Below are 18044 nucleotides of genomic sequence, written 5' to 3' on the forward strand. Positions count from 1 at the left end.
ACCTTGTTGAGAGAGATCCCCTCCCTGGTCGCCCTACTCTCACAGCCTCTCCTATCCCTAATCAATCCACTCTCCTCTCCGCCCTTCCTTCAGCCCCTCTCTCCAGCCCTCTCTCCTCAAGCCCTCCGCTCCAGCCCTCGCTCCCATGCCCCCCAGCCCTCGCTCCCAGCCCTCTCTCCCAGCCCTCCGCTCCCAGCCCCCCTTCTCCCAGCCGTCTCTCTCACCCTCTCTCCACCCTCCTTCTCCCAGCCCTCCCTCCCAGCCTTCCTCTCCCGGCCCTCGCTCTCCCGGCCCTTCCTCTCCCGGCCTCCTCTCCGCCTCGCCTCGGCCCTCCTCTCCCGGCCCCCTCCCGGGCCACTTACCGGCTCCCGGCTCGCCCTCGCTCCCGGCCTCCCTCCCGCCTCCTCTCCCGGTCCCTCTCTCCCGGCCCCCGCTCCCGGCTCCGCTCTCGGCCTGCCTCCTCCCGGCCCTCCTCTCCCGGCCCTCCGCTCTCAAGCCCTGCGCCTGTGCAGCTGTTGTCACTCTCTAACTCAATATGGCTGAGTTACCACAGGCAGCAGCCATTCTGCATCGTTTTGGCCAAATATCGCCAGCAAGCAGACACGATCTGATTAGGTCAAGCAAAGAAGAGTGGAAAATAATCAACAATTACGGCTGCCTGCTGTAAACGCAGCCATCTGTTGACAGACCGGGTTCTGAAACAAACCATACACCATCGCTCTGAGCTAAGCCAAGCTACCTCATACCCAAACCTCGTCTAGCACTAACCAGCTATCATCCCAAACTCGCTTGAGCTAAACCAGCTACTCATCCCAAACCTCGCTCTGAGCTAAACCAGCTACTCATCCCAAACCTCGCTCTGAGCTAAACCAGCTACTCATCCCAAACCGGTTAGGGAAAGTTTTCCACTCCAACTCCAACTTTCTCTTGAAGGTTCAGTCAGTTTCCGTTATAGGAACGCAAAAAGGGGAATTTCTCAATTTTTGTGTCCCTGTGCTGTTTCCATCCAAATCAGATCACATTTTATTTGTCACATGCTTTGTGAACAGCAGGTGTGGTGTAACAAGTGAAATGATTCCTTCCCAACAACGCAGAGAGAAAAATATAGAACAATTATAACACAAGGACTAAATACACAATGAGTAACGATAAGTAGTAACTATATACACGGGGTACCAGTACAGAATCGATGTGCAGGGGTACGAGGTCATTGAGGTAGATACTGTACATAGACAGTGCATTTGGAAAGTATTCAGACCCCTTGACTTTTTCCACATTTTATGTTACAGCCTTTTTCTAAAATGGATTAAATCTATACACAATACCCCATAATGACATCACAATACCCCATAATGACATCACAATACCCCATAATGACATCACAATACCCCATAATGACATCACAGTACCCCATAATGACAAAGCAAAAACAGTTTTTTAGACATAACACGTAAGTATGAAGACCCTTTACTCAGTACTTTGTTGAAGCACCTTTAGCAGCGATTACAGCCTTGAGTCTTTTTGGGTATGACGCTACAAGCTTGGCACACCTGTATTTGGGGAGTTTCTCCCATTATTCTCTGCAGATCCTCAAGTTCTGTCAGGTTGGATGGGGAGCGTTGCTGCACAGCTATTTTCAGGTCTCTCCAGAAATGTTCGATCAGGTTCAAGTCTGGGCTCTTGCTGGGCCACTCAAGGACATTCAGAGACTTATCCCGAAGACACTCCTGCATTGTCTTGGCTGTGTGCTTTGGGTCGTTGTCCTTTTGGAAGGTGAACCTTCGCCCCAGTCTGAAGTCCTGTGTGCTCTGGAGCAGGATTTTCATCAAGAATCTCTCTGTACTTTGGTCCGTTCATCTTTCCCTCGATCCTGACTAGTCCTCCAGTCCCTGCCACTGAAAAACATCCCCACAACATGATGCTGCCACCACCACCATGCTTCACCATAGGGATGCCACCACCACCATGCTTCACCTGTCTGGATGGTGCCAGGTTCCCTCTGCTAAACCACTCGTAGAGGACGAGGAGAGACTGTCTGAAGCGAAAGCTGTCACGCTTGTTAGGCAACTGCAGAGTGATGACGCTTTGTGTGTTGGAGTCGCAAGCGGTCCTGTTGCAGCTTAGATTCACATGATCTCCTCTGTGTGTGTTCCGACATTCATCTTACAATAATCCCACATTGCGGTCACAGTATTAACTCATTCTCTTGACAGCTGTTATGGATGATGTAGTTTGGGTTTCAGAGGAAGAACACCCATAAAACCTCTATACCCAGGCCGTGTCAGAGGAAGGCCCTAAAAATGATCAAAGACTCCAACCACCCAAAGTCCTAGACTGTTCTCTCTGCTACCGCACGGCGAGCCGCACTGCTGAACCAAGTCTGGAACCAACAGGACCCGGAACAGCTTCTACCTCCAAGTCTGGAACCAACAGGACCCTGAACAGATTCTACCTCCAAGTCTGGAACCAACAGGACCCTGAACAGCTTCTACCTCCAAGTCTGGAACCAACAGGACCCGGAACAGATTCTACCTCCAAGTCTGGAACCAACAGAACCCTGAACAGCTTCTACCTCCAAGTCTGGAATCAACAGGACCCTGAACAGCTTCTACCTCCAAGTCTGGAACCAACAGGACCCTGAACAGATTCTACCTCCAAGTCTGGAACCAACAGAACCCTGAACAGATTCTACCTCCATAAGACTGATAAATAGTTAGTCCGGGTACCAATTGGTTAACTATTTAAACTATCTGCGTTGACCTTTTTTGTTACCAACTCTTGACTCATCACATGCTGCTACTGTTTATTATCTATCCTGTTGCCTAGTTACTGGTGCCCTACCTACAGAGCTTTCTGAAAGTATTCAGACCCCTGTATATAGCCTCCACATGGACTCTGTACGTAACACCCTGTATATAGCCTCCACATGGACTCTGTACCGTAACACCCTGTATATAGCCTCCACATGGACTCTGTACCGTAACACCCTGTATATAGCCTCCACATTGACTCTGTACCGTAACACCCTGTATATAGCCTCCACATTGACTCTGTACTGGTACCCCTGTATATAGCCTCCACATGGACTCTGTACCGTAACCCCTGTATATAGCCTCCACATGGACTCTGTACCGTAACACCCTGTATATAGCCTCCACATTGACTCTGTACCGTAACACCCTGTATATAGCCTCCACATTGACTCTGTACTGGTACCCCCTGTATATAGCCTCCACATGGACTCTGTACCGTAACACCCTGTATATAGCCTCCACATTGACTCTGTACCGTAACACCCTGTATATAGCCTCCACATTGACTCTGTACGTAACACCCTGTATATAGCCTCCACATTGACTCTGTACCGTAACACCCTGTATATAGCCTCCACATTGACTCTGTACCGTATCACCCTGTATATAGCCTCCACATTGACTCTGTACCGGCCCCCCTGTATATAGCCTCCACATTGACTCTGTACCGGTACCCCTGTATATAGCCTCCACATGGACTCTGTACCGGTACCCCCTGTATATAGCCTCCACATGGACTCTGTACCGTAACACCCTGTATATAGCCTACACATTGACTCTGTACCGTAACACCCTGTATATAGCCTCCACATGACTCTGTACCGTAACACCCTGTATATAGCCTCCACATGGACTCTGTACCGTAACACCCTGTATATAGCCTCCACATTGACTCTGTACGGGCCCCCCTGTATATAGCCTCCACACCGGTACCCCCTGTATATAGCCTACACATTGACTCTGTACCGTAACACCCTGTATATAGCCTCCACATTGACCCTGTACCGTAACACCCTGTATATAGCCTACACATTGACTCTGTACCGTACACCCTGTATTAGCCTCCACATGGACTCTGTACCGTAACACCCTGTATATAGCCTCCACATGGACTCTGTACCGTAACACCCTGTATATAGCCTCCACATTGACTCTGTACCGGGCCCCCTGTATATAGCCTCCACATGGACTCTGTACCGTAACACCCTGTATATAGCCTCCACACTGACTCTGTACCGGGCCCCCCTGTATATAGCCTCCACATTGACTCTGTACCGTAACACCCTGTATATAGCCTCCACATTGACTCTGTACGGGGCCTCCTGTAATATAGCCTCCACATTGACTCGTACCGTAACACCCTGTATATAGCCTCCACATTGACTGTACCGTAACACCCTGTATATAGCCTCCACATTGACTCTGTACCGTAACACCCTGTATATAGCCTCCACACTGACTCTGTACCGGGCCCCCCTGTATAGAGCCTCCACATTGACTCTGTACCGTAACACCCTGTATATAGCCTCCACAATGGACTCTGTACCGTAACACCCTGTATATAGCCTCCACATTGACTCTGTACCGGCCCCCCTGTATATAGCCTCCACATGGACTCTGTACCGTACACCCTGTATATAGCCTCCACACTGACTCTGTACCGGGCCCCCTGTATATAGCCTCCACATGGACTCTGTACCGTAACACCTGTATATAGCCTACACATTGACTCTGTACCGTAACACCCTGTATATAGCCTCCACATGGACTCTGTACCGTAACACCCTGTATATAGCCTCCACATTGACTCTGTACCGGGCCCCCTGTATATAGCCTCCACATTGACTCTGTACCGGTACCCCCTGTATATAGCCTCCACATTGACTCTGTACCGTAACACCTGTATAAGCCTCCACATGACTCTGTACCGTAACACCCTGTAATAGCCTCCACATTGACTCTGTACCGTAACACCCTGTATATAGCCTCCACATTGACTCTGTACCGTAACACCCTGTATATAGCCTCCACATGGACTCTGTACGTAACACCTGTATATAGCCTCCACATTGACTCTGTACCGGCCCCCCTGTATATAGCCTCCACATGGACTCTGTACCGTAACACCCTGTATATAGCCTCCACACTGACTCTGTACCGGGCCCCCCTGTATATAGCCTCCACATTGACTCTGTACCGTAACACCCTGTATATAGCCTCACATTGACTCTGTACCGTACACCCTGTATATAGCCTCCACATGGACTCTGTACCGTAACACCCTGTATATAGCCTCCACCATTGACTCTGTACCGGCCCCCCTGTATATAGCCTCCACACCGGTACCCCCTGTATATAGCCTACACATTGACTCTGTACCGTAACACCCTGTATTAGCCTCCACATGACCCTGTACCGTAACCCTGTATATAGCCTACAATTGACTCTGTACCGTAACACCCTGTATATAGCCTCCACATGGACTCTGTACCGTAACACCCTGTATATAGCCTCCACATGGACTCTGTACCGTAACACCCTGTATATAGCCTCCACATTGACTCTGATACCGGGCCCTGTATATAGCCTCCACATGGACTCTGTACCGTAAACCCTGTATATAGCCTCCACACTGACTCTGTACCGGGCCCCCTGTATATAGCCTCCACATTGACTCTGTACCGTAACACCTGTATATAGCCTCCACATTGACTCTGTACCGGGCCCCTGTATATAGCCTCCACATTGACTCTGTACCGTAACACCCTGTATATAGCCTCCACATTGACTGTACCGTAACACCCTGTATATAGCCTCCACATTGACTCTGTACCGTAACACCCTGTATATAGCCTCCACACTGACTCTGTACCGGCCCCCTGTATAGAGCTCCACATTGACTCTGTACCGTAACACCCTGTATAATGCCTCCACATGGACTCTGTACCGTAACACCCTGTATATAGCCTCCACATTGACTCTGTACCGGGCCCCCCTTGTATATAGCCTCCACATGGACTCTGTACCGTAACACCCTGTATATAGCCTCCACACTGACTCTGTACCGGCCCCTGTATATAGCCTCCACATGGACTCTGTACCGTAACACCCTGTATATAGCCTACACATTGACTCTGTACCGTAACACCTGTATATAGCCTCCACATGGACTCTGTACCGTAACACCCTGTATATAGCCTCCACATTGACTCTGTACCGGGCCCCCCTGTATATAGCCTCCACATTGACTCTGTACCGGTACCCCCTGTATATAGCCTCACATTGACTCTGTACCGTAACACCCTGTATATAGCCTCCACATTGACTCTGTACCGTAACACCCTGTATATAGCCTCCACATTGACTCTGTACCGTAACACCCTGTATATAGCCTCCACATTGACTCTGTACCGTAACACCCTGTATATAGCCTCCACATGGACTCTGTACCGTAACACCCTGTATATAGCCTCCACATTGACTCTGTACCGGGCCCCCTGTATATAGCCTCCAATGGACTCTGTACCGTAAACCCTGTATATAGCCTCCACACTGACTCTGTACCGGCCCCCTGTATATAGCCTCCACATTGACTTGTACCGTAACACTGTATATAGCCTCCACATTGACTCTGTACCGGGCTCCTGTATATAGCCTCCACATTGACTCTGTACCGTAAACACCTGTATATAGCCTCCCAGATTGACTGTACCGTAACACCTGTATATAGCCTCCACATTGACTCTGTACCGTAACACCCTGTATAAGCCTCCACATGACTCTGGTACCGGCCCCCCTGTATTGCCCACATTGACTCTGTACCGTAACCCTGTATATAGCCTCCACATTGACTCTGTACCGGGCTCCCTGTATATAGCCTCCACATTGACTCAGTACCGTACCCCTGTATTATAGCCTCCACATTGACTCTGTACCGTAGTACCTGTATATAGCCTCCACATTGACTCTGTCGCCTTACAACCTGTATAGAGCCTCCACATTGACTCTGTACCGTAACACCCTGTATTAGCCTCCACATGACTCTGTACCGTAAACACCCTGTATAATAGCCTCCACATTGACTCTGTACCGGGCCCCCTGTATATAGCCTCCACATGGACTCTGTACCGTACACCCTGTATATACGCCTCCACACTGACTCTGTACCGGGCCCCCTGTATATAGCCTCCACATTGACTCTGTACCGTAACACCTGTATATAGCCTCCACATTGACTCTGTTCCGGCCTCCTGTATATAGCCTCCACATTGACTCTGTACCGTAACACCCTGTATATAGCCTCCACATGACTGTATCCGTAACACCCTGTATACCTCCACATTGATCTGTACCGTACACCTGTATATAGCCTCCACACTGACTCTGTACCGGGCCCCCTCTGATATAGCCTCCACATTGACTCTGTACCGTAACACTGTATATAGCCTCCACATTGACTCTGTACCGGGCCTCCTGTATATAGCCTCCACATTGACTCTGTACCGTAATACCCTGTATATAGCCTCCACATTGACTCTGTACCTTAACAACCTGTATAGAGCCTCCACATTGACTCAGTACCGTAACACCTGTATATAGCCTCATTATTGTTATTGTAACTTTTTGTTTTAGTCTACTTGGTAAATGTTTTCTTAACTCTTCTTGAGCTGCACTGTTGGTTAAGGGCTTGTAAAGTAAGCATTTCACGGTAAAGTCTACACTTGTGACAAAGTTTGTTTTGAAAAATGACAAATCGAAAACAGGTTTTAGAATGTTTGCGAATGTATAAAAAAAAACGTATTTACATAAGTATTCAGACCCTTTGCTATGAGACTCGAAATTGAGCTCAGGTGCATCCTGTTTCCATTGATCATCCTTGAGATGTATCTAAACTCAGAAAAAAACGAAACATCCCTTTTTCAGGACCCTGTCTTTCAAAGATAATTCGTAAAAATCAAAATAACTTCACAGATCTTCATTGTAAAAGGTTTAAACACTGTTGCCCATGCTTGTTCAATGAACCATAAATAGTTTAATGAACATGAACCTGTGGGAACGGTCGTTAAGACACTAACAGCTTACAGACCGTAGGCAATTAAGGTCACAGTTATGAAAACTTAGAACACTAAAGAGGCCTTTCTACTGACTCTGAAAAACAAGCACACAGCCAAGACAACGCAGTTGTGGCTTCAGGACAAGTCTCTGAATGTCCTTGAGTGGCCCAGCCAGAGCCTGGACTTGAACCCGATCTAACATCTCTGGAGAGACCGGAAAATAGTTGTGCAGCAACTCTCCCCATCCAACCTGACAGAGCTTGAGAGGATCTGCAGAGAATAATGGGAGAAACTCCCCAAATACAGGTGTGACAAGCTTGTAGCTTCATACCCAAGATGATTCAAGGCTGTAATTGCTGCCAAAGGTGCTTCAACAAAGTACTGAGTAGAGGGTCTGAATAGTTATGCAAATTTATATATCTTTTTTTTATATATGTACATTTAGAAAAACCTGTGTTTTTGCTTTGTCATTATGGGGTATTGTGATGTCATTATGGGGTATTGTGATGTCATTATTGGGTATTGTGTGTAGATTGAGGGGGGGAAAACAATTTAGTCAATTTTAGAACAAAGTCAAGGGGTCTGAATGTTCTTGATGTTTTACGTTGTACACTGAGGATATTTTTGAAGTATTCTGCATGCAGAGTCTCAATTTGGTGTTTGTCCCATTTTGTGAATTCTTGGTTGGTGAGCGGACCCCATACCCCACAACCATAAAGGGTCAATGGGTTCTATAACTCATTCAAGTATTTCTAGCCAGATCCTAATTGGTAGGTCAATTTCATGTTCCTTTTGATGGCATAGAAGGCCCTTCTTGCCTTGTCTCTCAGATCGTTCACAGCTTTTGTGGAAGTTACCTGTGGCGCTGATGTTTAGGCCGAGGCATGTATAGTTTTTCAGTCAAGGCCCAGGTCTGACAGAATCTGTGCAGAAGATCTAGGTGCAGCAAACAGTAGACATTTGACTTCAGATTCTAGTAGGGTGAGGCTGGGTGCTGCAGACTGTTCTAGTGCCGTCGCCAATTCGTTGATATATGTTGAAGAGGGTGGGGCTTAAGCTGCATCCTTGTCTCACCCCACGGCCCTGTGGAAATATGTCTTTTGACAATTTTAACCACACGCTTGTTTGTGTACATGGATTTTAATGTTTTTCCCCCAACACCACTTAAAAAAAATTGTATAACAGACCCTTGTGCCAAATTGAGTCAAAAGCTTTTTTGAAGTAAACAAAGCGTGAGAAGACTTTGTTTTGGTTTATTTGTTTGTCAATTAGTGTGTGCAGGGTGAATACGTGGTCTGTCGTATGGTCATTTGGTAAAAAAGTCAACTTGACATTTGCTCAGTACATTGTTTTCATTGAAGAAATGTACGAGTCTGCTGTTGACAATAATGCAGAGTATTTTCCCAAGGTTGCTGTTGACGAATATGTCCCACCGTAGTTATTGGTGTCAAATTTGTCTCCACTTTTGTGGATTGGGGTGATCAGACTTTGTTTCCAAATATTGGGGAATATGCCCGATCTGAAGATGATGTTGAAGAGTTTAAGTATAGCCATGGAATGGAATTTGTGGTCTGTATATTTTATCATTTCATTTCGGATGCCATCAACACGACAGGCCTTTTTGGGTTGGAGAGTTTGTATTTTGTCCTGTAGTTCATTCAATGTAATTGGATAATCCAGTGGGTTCTGGGAGTCTTTAATAGTTGATTCTAAGATCTGTATTTGATCATGTTTTTGCTATTAGTTCTTTGTTACAGGACCAAAAAGATTGGAGAAGTGGTTTATCCACACATCTCCGTTTTGGATAGATAACTCTTCGTGTTGTTGTTTGTTTAGTGTTTTCCAATTTTCACAGAAGTGGTTAGAATCGATGGATTCTTTAATTACATTGAGCTGATTTCTGACGTTCTGTTTATTTTTACCAAAGTGTATTTCTGTATTGTTTTAATGGTTCACCATAGTGAAGGCGTAGACTCAGATTTTTTGGGTCTCTATGTTTTTGGTTGGATAGGTTTCTCAATTTGTCTTAGGTTTTTGCTTTCTCCATCAAACCATTTGTCATTGTTGTTCATTTTCTTAAGTTGTCTGCTTTAAATGTTTAGATTAGATAGCTTCCCTGTTTGTTTTCTACTGCCAAGTTTCCACTGTTACAGTGGAACATTTTGTCCAGGAAGTTGTCTAAAAGGGATTGAATGTGTTGTTGCCTAATTGTGTTTTGGTTGGTTTCCACACTACTTTCCTTCCATCTGTAGCATTTCATGATTTGAGTTTTGCTCTGTTCAGGTAGACTGTCTCTCTCTCCAGTGTATAACTTTCCCTCTCTCCTCTCTCTGTCTCTCTCTCCAGTGTGTAACTTTCTCTCTCTCCTCTCTCTGTCTCTCTCTCCAGTGTGTAACTTTCTCTCTCTCCTCTCTCTGTCTCATTCTTCAGTGTGTAACGTTCCCTCTCTCCTCTCTCTCTCTCTCTCTCAACTCTCAGTCCAGTAGGTGTAACGTTCTCTCCTGCTCCTTGCTCTCTGGTCTCGGCTCTAATCACAGTGTGTAACCTAATCCAGTAATTCCTCTCATCCATCTGCATGAAAGTCTCTTCTATCCAGTGTGAATAGGTTTCTCCTCTTACATGCTCATAGCTCATCTCCTCTCATTCTTCCTTCTGTGATATTCGTAACGTTCCCTGTTTGCAAGATGAAATCCTTTGGCTCTCACTCATCGCCCTCATCAGGGTCTGAGTATCGAGGAAGTGTGTAAGCAGTCTGAGACAACTTGGAGTATGGTGTCTGGAATATAGTGTCCTTACAAAATGCAGCTATACTAGGTGTTCCATAACCTGTGACCCTTCAACCTCCGCCAGCAACGAGATCCATCTCAGCATCGTAAGTCACTTCCTGTCACCTGTGTGAGTGTGTCTTGGGGTTAAAAGCAAAAAAATACAAATTTCTGTGGACTGTAAGGAAAATGAAACATAGTGTCTGCAAAAGTAAAGCATGAAGGATCTCCCTTAGTCTTCATAAGTCTGTCACCCTTTTCACACTACGTAGCCAAGCAGAGCTGGGCTGGCCTGGTTACGCCATAGACAGACGTGCATTATTTTTTACAATTTGTGTTCTATTTAATTGTATTTGTCACCGTGCTCTGGATAATAGTTACAGATTAGATACGGTGGCTGGCTGTTATAACCTTATAACCTGATAGACATAACCTGAAGACATAACCTGATAGACATAACCTGATAGACATAACCTGATGGACATAACCTGATAGACATAACCTGATAGACATAACCTGATAGACATAAGCTGATAGACATAAACCTTGATACGGACAGATAACTTGACAAGTTCGCTGATACGTAGACTAGAACCGTACAAACTGATAACAGAACATTAGACAATATTACGCCTGATAGACATAACCTGATAGACATAACCCTGAAGACATAAACCGATAGAATAACCTCGATAGACAACCCGAGAAACCAAATCCTGATAGACATAACTCTGATAGACATAACCTTGAATACTGATCACATAACCGAAGATACCATACTGACTCTGATAGACATAACCTGATAACATAACCCTGAAGACATAACTGAAGACATAACCTGATAGACATAACTGATAGACATAACACCGATAGACATACCGCATAGACATAACCTGATAGACATAACCTGATAGAACATAACCTGATAGACATAAACCCGATAGACATAACCGATAGAAAACCGATAATACCGAGAGCTACCTGATAGACATAACCGATGACATACCCTGATAGACATACACTGATAGGACATAACGCTGTAATAGACATACTGTGACTGACCTGAGAGACTAACCTGATACATACTGATGACATACCTGATAGACAACTATAGACACCTGACTAGACATTAACCCCGATAGACATAACCGATAAGACATAACTGTGCTCGATAGCACATGACCCGAGGTAGACGGTAACCCGATAGACATAAACCTTGATTGACATAACTGATAGACATAACTGATAGACATAACCTGATAGACATAACCTGATAGACAATATCACTGATAGACATAACCTATAACATAACTGATAGACATAACCTGATAGACATAACCTGATAGACCATAGACCTCGATAGACATAACCTGAATAGACATAACACCGATCGACATAACCTGATAAGACATAACCTGATAGACATAACTGATAGCATAAACCTGATAGACATAAACCTGATAGACATAACCTGACCTAGGACATAACCTGATAGACATAACCTGATAGACATAATCTGATAGACATATGGATAGACATTACCTGATAGACATAACGATTGAATACCTGTGGACATATACCTGATAGGACATAACCCGATAGGACATTAACCTGATAGGCACCATACCTGATAGACATATCTACTGATAGGGACATAACCCGATAGGACATAACCGATAGGACATAACCGATAGACACCATAACAACCTGATAGACATAACCTGATGACATAACTGATAGACATAACCTGATAGACATAACCTGATAGACATAACCTGATAGACATAACCTGATAGACATACCTGATAGACATAACTGATAGACATAACCTGATAGACATAACCTGATAGAACATAACATGATTAGACAAATAACTGATAGACATAACCCGATAGACATAACCCGATAGACATAACCTGATAGACATAACCTGATAGACATAACCTGATAGACATAACCTGAAGACACTGTGTATCAAGACCTCCAATAACCTTTTTTTCCGTTTTCTTGGTTTTCCGTCATCTGGGCCTGTATTCATAAAACATCTCCTGCTGATCTAGAATCAGATATTGCCTTTTAGCTCATAATGAGTAAGATTAAATGGCGATGGGGACCTGAGCCTAGATCAGTACTCCCTATTATGAATACGGGCCCTGATGAAGCAGAAACACACTTTTCCCAGTGTTTTGTAGGAGGGGACACGGTTATTCCAACATCCCAACAGACATTAGTTAGTATTCCAATACTTGCAAGAGTAATCATAAAAAATTATGTTAACAATGAAAAGGCTTTCTCTAATTTATCTTTGTGGCATTGCTGCACGCAATTATATTATGATGTAAGCAAGCGGCAGCCAAGTCGCTCAGGCTACGCAGAAAGCCAGTCTGCGTAGCTTGACTGGCTACGCAGACCTGACTGGCTACGCAGACCTGACTGGCTACGCAGACCTGACTGGCTATGCAGACCTGACTGGCTACGCAGACCTGACTGGCTACGCAGACCTGACTGGCTACGCAGATACATTTTCTACTATTCGGATATCCAAAAATGTCATATTATTCGAATAGTGAAATGATTTCAAATACCCCCTCCCCAGTGTTTTTCTATCAGTATACAGAAGATACAGCTCACCTGTAAAGGACATAACAGATACCCAACCAGTATACTCCCCTCTCTCTCTCTCTCGCTTCTCTCTCTCTCACCCCAGTACACAGTAGACCAGTGGATGGACAGATCCCCTATAAAGGGGATAAGAGATATCCAACCATTATAACCTCCCCCTCTCTCTTCTCTCTTCAGTACACAGAGGACCACCTGATGGACAGATCCACTATAAAGGAGATAACAGATAGGATCATCGATCTGGTGTCTAAACCCCATGGCAATAACAGCATCATCACCGCCATCGCCAAGGTCCATGTGCAGCGGAGGCCTAGCGTCAGCCAGACGGGTACGATTCATTCTCACACACACACACACACACACACAACACACACACACACACACACACACACACACACACCACCACACACACCACAAACACACACACAGCTAAAACACACAACACACAGCTAAAACACACACACACACAGCTAAACGGTACGAACCGTCTACACACACACACACACACACACACACACAGATACAGCCAGACAGTACCAATCACACATGTACATGTTAGTCATTTAGCAGACGCTCTTATCCAGAGCCACTTAAAGTTACTGCATTCACCTTAAGATAAGTGTGTCTCACCAAGCTATCACAGACATAGAAATTAAATGTGTCCTCAATAACGTAGCTGTCAGTAGAGTCCGAGCTAGAAGGTGGGGGGAGGGGGGTCAGGTGAAAGTGCTGGTTATTGGGGAAGATGGACAGGACTCTGCTGTCCTAGTTCAGGGGGAAGATGAACAGGGACTCTGTGTCTCTAGTTCAGGGGGAAGATGGACAGGGACTCTGCTGTCCTAGCTTCAGGGGAAGATGGACAGGACTCTGCTGTCCTAGCTTCAGGGGGAAGATGGACAGGGACTCTGCTGTCCTAGTTCAGGGGAAGATGAACAGGACTCTGCTGTCCTAGCTTCAGGGGGAAGATGGACAGGGACTCTGCTGTCCTAGTTCAGGGGGAAGATGGACAGGGACTCTGCTGTCCTAGTTTCAGGGGGAAGATGGAAGGGACTCTGCTGTCCTAGCTTCAGGGGGAAGATGGACAGGGACTCTGCTGTCCTAGCTTCAGGGGAGATGGAAGGGACTCTGCTGTCCTAGTTCAGGGGGAAGAATGCAGGGACTCTGCTGTCCTAGTTTCAGGGGAAGATGGACAGGACTCTGCTTCCTAGTTTCAGGGGAAAGACGGGCAGGGACTCTGCTGTCCTAGTTTCAGGGGGAAGATGGACAGGGACTCTGCTGTCCTAGCTTCAGGGGGAAGATGGACAGGGACTTCTGCTGTCCTAGTTTCAGGGGAAGATGGATAGGGACTCTGCTGTCCTAGTTCAGGGGAAGATGGACAGGGACTCTGCTGTCCTAGTTTCAGGGGGAAGATGGACAGGGACTCTGCTGTCCTAGTTTCAGGGGGAAGATGGGCAGGGACTCTGCTGTCCTAGCTTCAGGGGGAAGATGGACAGGACTCTGCTTCTAGCTTCAGGGGAAGATGGACAGGGACTCTGCTGTCCTAGCTTCAGGGGGAGATGACGGGACTCTGCTGTCCTAGTCAGGGGGAAGATGACAGGGACTCTGCTGTCCTAGCTTCAGGGGAAGATGGACAGGGACTCTGCTGTCCTAGCTTCAGGGGAAGACGGGCAGGGACTCTGCTTCCTAGCTTCAGGGGGAAGATGGACAGGGACTCTGCTGTCCTAGCTTCAGGGAAAGATGGACAGGGACTCTGCTGTCCTAGTTTCAGGGGAAGATGGACAGGGACTCTGCTGTCCTAGCTTCAGGGGAAGATGGACAGGGACTCTGCTGTCCTAGCTTCAGGGGAAATCACAGGACTCTGCTGTCCTAGCTTCAGGGGAAGATGGACAGGGGACTTGCTGTCCTAGCTTTCTAGGGGGAAGAACAGGACTCTGCTGTCCTAGCTTCAGGGGAAGATGACAGGACCTTGTTCCTAGCTCAGAAGATCGACAGGGACTCTGCTGTCCTAGCTTCAGGGGAAGATCGACAGGGACTCTTGCTGTCCTAGCTTCAGGGGAAGATGACAGGGACTTCTGCTGTCCTAGCTTCAGGGGAAGATGGACAGGGACTCTCTTGTCCTAGCTTCAGGGGGAAGATGGACAGGGACTCTGCTGTCCTAGTCTCAGGGGGAAGATGGACAGGACTCTGCTGTCCTAGCTTTCAGAGGGAAGATGAACAGGGACTTCTGCTGTCCTAAGCTTCAGGGGAAGAACTGGAAGGGACTCTGCTGTCCCTAGCGTTCAGGGGAAGATGGAGCAGGACTCTGCTGTCCTTAGCTCATTGGGGAAGATGGACAGGGACTCTGCTGTCCTAGCTACTCAGGGAAGATGGACAGGGACTCTGCTGTCCTATGTGCAGGGGGAAGATGGACAGGGACTCTGCTGTCCTAGCTTCAGGGGGAAGATGGACAGGGACTCTGCTGTCCTAGTTTCAGGGGGAAGATGGACAGGGACTGCTGTCCTAGCTTCAGGGGGAAGCTGGTTCCACCATTGAGGTACCAGGACAGAGAAGAGCTTGGGTTGAGTCAGAGGAGATGCAGCCATTGGTCAAGGATGAGTTGATGAGGGAAGTGAGGAATGGGGTCGAGCGAGCAGGTTGTTGGTCAGACAGACCTCACTAGTCCCAGGATGTCAACTGGAGAGAGGGGAGAAAGAGGTCAAGGCGTAGGGTAGTTCTGTGTGAGTGGGACCAGTGGCCTCAATAGGCTGAGTGAATGAGTGAGACCAGTGGCCTCAATAGGCTGAGTGAATGAGTGAGACCAGTGGACTCAATAGGCTGAGTGAATGAGTGGGACCTGTGGACTCAATAGGCTGAGTGAATGAGTGACACCAGTGGCCTCAATAGGCTGAGTGAATGAGTGAGACCAATGGACTCAATAGGCTGAGTGAATGAGTGAGACCAGTGGACTCAATAGGCTGAGTGGTTGACAGTCGTCTGCAGAGAGGAGGCAGAAGCTTGAAATTTAGTGGTAGAAAGTGTCTTTAGCAGTGGATACAGAGACAGAGAAGGTAGAGAGGGAGTGAAAGAATGATAGGTCCTCCGGAAGTTTAGTTTTCCTCCATTTTCGATCAGTTGCCCGCAGCCCTGTTCTGTAAGCTCACAATGAGTCACTCAGCCACGGAGCAGGAGGGGAGGACCGAGCTGGCCGGGAGGAAAGGGGACAGTGCCAGTCATCGGATGCAGAAAGAGAGGAGAGTAGGGTCGAAGAGGCAGAATCAGGAGGGAGATGGAGGGAGAGAGAGAGACTAAGTAGTGATCAGAGACCTGGAGGGAGGTTACAGTGAGATTAGTAGGAGAACAGCCTCTAGTGAAGATGAAGTCAAACACATTGCCTGCCTTGTGAATGGAGGAGACTGGGAAAGGTCAAGAGGCAAGGAGGGGAAAGAGGTTTTAAAGAAATGAATCAAAGATTGACGTCGGGAGGTTGAAGTCGCCAAGTACGAAGAGCGTAGAACCTTGAAATTAGCTTATCAAGGTGTCAAGCTCATTGAGGAACTCTCCAAAGGCACCTGGTGGGCGATAAAGGACCATGTTAAGCTTGAGTGGACAAGTGACAGTGACAGCATGGAATTAAAATGAGGAGATGGACAGGTGAGTCAGGGAGAAAGGAGAAAATCTCCACTTAGGAGAAATGAGTAGCCCTGTGCCACCGCCGGCGACGACCAGCTGCTCTCGGACTATGAGAGAACACGTAGTCAGATGAAGAGAGAGCAGCTGGAGTAGCAGTGTTCTCTGGGGTGATCCATGTCTCCATCAGGGCCAGAAAGTCAACAGACTAAATGGCAGCATGAGATGAGATGAACTCTGTGTTTTTGACCACAGATCAGGAGTTCCAAACGCTGCCAGAGACCCGTAATTCCACATGGGTTGTGCGTGTAGGGTACACTAAATTAGAAGGGTTGCAGCCAAGGGGTGGGGAGTGTCTGTAAAGCCTACAGGGACAGGTGGGAACAGGTATAGAAAACACACAGTTGGCAAAGCTACAAAAGGGCATAATGAGAGTGTGTCTAAATAACTAGGTAAAGATACTCGAGGGAGAGAGAGTGATGTGAAGTAACAACTCGGCAGAACAGTCTTTGTTTCGGCGACGGTCTTAGTTTTACGACAAAACCTCCACTGACAGCTGCCGCTGAGAAACACACACACACACACACACACACACACACACACACACACACACACACACACACTCAATGGTTGACGTTTATTAGCCTTTAGTAGGAGGAAACGGTTCTTTATGTTGACGTTTATAACCTTTAGTAGGAGGAAACGGTCTTTATGTATCTTTCTGTTTAGCTAAAAAGTTATTTTTTTTTAAAACCTTAAAGTAGTAGAGAGGAACGGTCCTTTAATGTTGACGTTTATAGCCTTTAGTAGGAGTAGACAGTCTTTATGTTGACGTTTATAACCTTTAGTAGGAGGAACGGTCTTTATGTTGACGTTTATAACTTTAGTAGAGTAGAACGGGTCTTTATTTGACGTTTATAACCTTAGTAGGAGTAGACCGTCTTTATGTTGACGTTTATATAACCTTAGTAGGAGGAAACGGTCTTTATGTTGACGTTTATAACCTTTAGTAGGAGTAGACGGTCTTTATGTTGACGTTTATAACCTTTAGTAGGAGGAAACGGTCTTTATTTGACGTTTATACCTTTAGTAGGAGTAGAGCGGTCTTTATGTTGACGTTTATAACCTTTAGTAGGAGGAAACAGTCTTTATGTTGACGTTTATACTTTAGTAGGAGTAGAACG

General features: G+C 46.5%; 1 protein-coding gene and 1 long non-coding RNA gene across 2 annotated transcripts in view; both read left to right on the plus strand.

The window, feature by feature from the left end:
* The window catches only part of LOC112075994 (uncharacterized), an 18773-nt gene extending 8154 nt beyond the window's left edge, over window positions 1-10619 (plus strand). The window contains exon 3 of the long non-coding RNA XR_011477559.1: window positions 10589-10619. This is a non-coding gene — a long non-coding RNA (uncharacterized lncRNA). The remainder of the gene's footprint in view (window positions 1-10588) is intronic.
* A 71-nt stretch (window positions 10620-10690) lies between these two features.
* LOC112075993 (protein jagged-1b-like) overlaps window positions 10691-18044 on the plus strand; it is a 15565-nt gene continuing 8211 nt past the window's right edge. The window contains exons 1-2 of the mRNA XM_024142892.2: window positions 10691-10739; window positions 13432-13582. Coding sequence (XP_023998660.1) covers window positions 13450-13582 — 133 coding nt within the window. The 5' untranslated portion in view covers window positions 10691-10739; window positions 13432-13449. The remainder of the gene's footprint in view (window positions 10740-13431; window positions 13583-18044) is intronic.

This window comes from Salvelinus sp. IW2-2015, unplaced genomic scaffold (genome assembly GCF_002910315.2).
Source record: "Salvelinus sp. IW2-2015 unplaced genomic scaffold, ASM291031v2 Un_scaffold3502, whole genome shotgun sequence".
NCBI lineage: Eukaryota > Metazoa > Chordata > Actinopteri > Salmoniformes > Salmonidae > Salvelinus > Salvelinus sp. IW2-2015.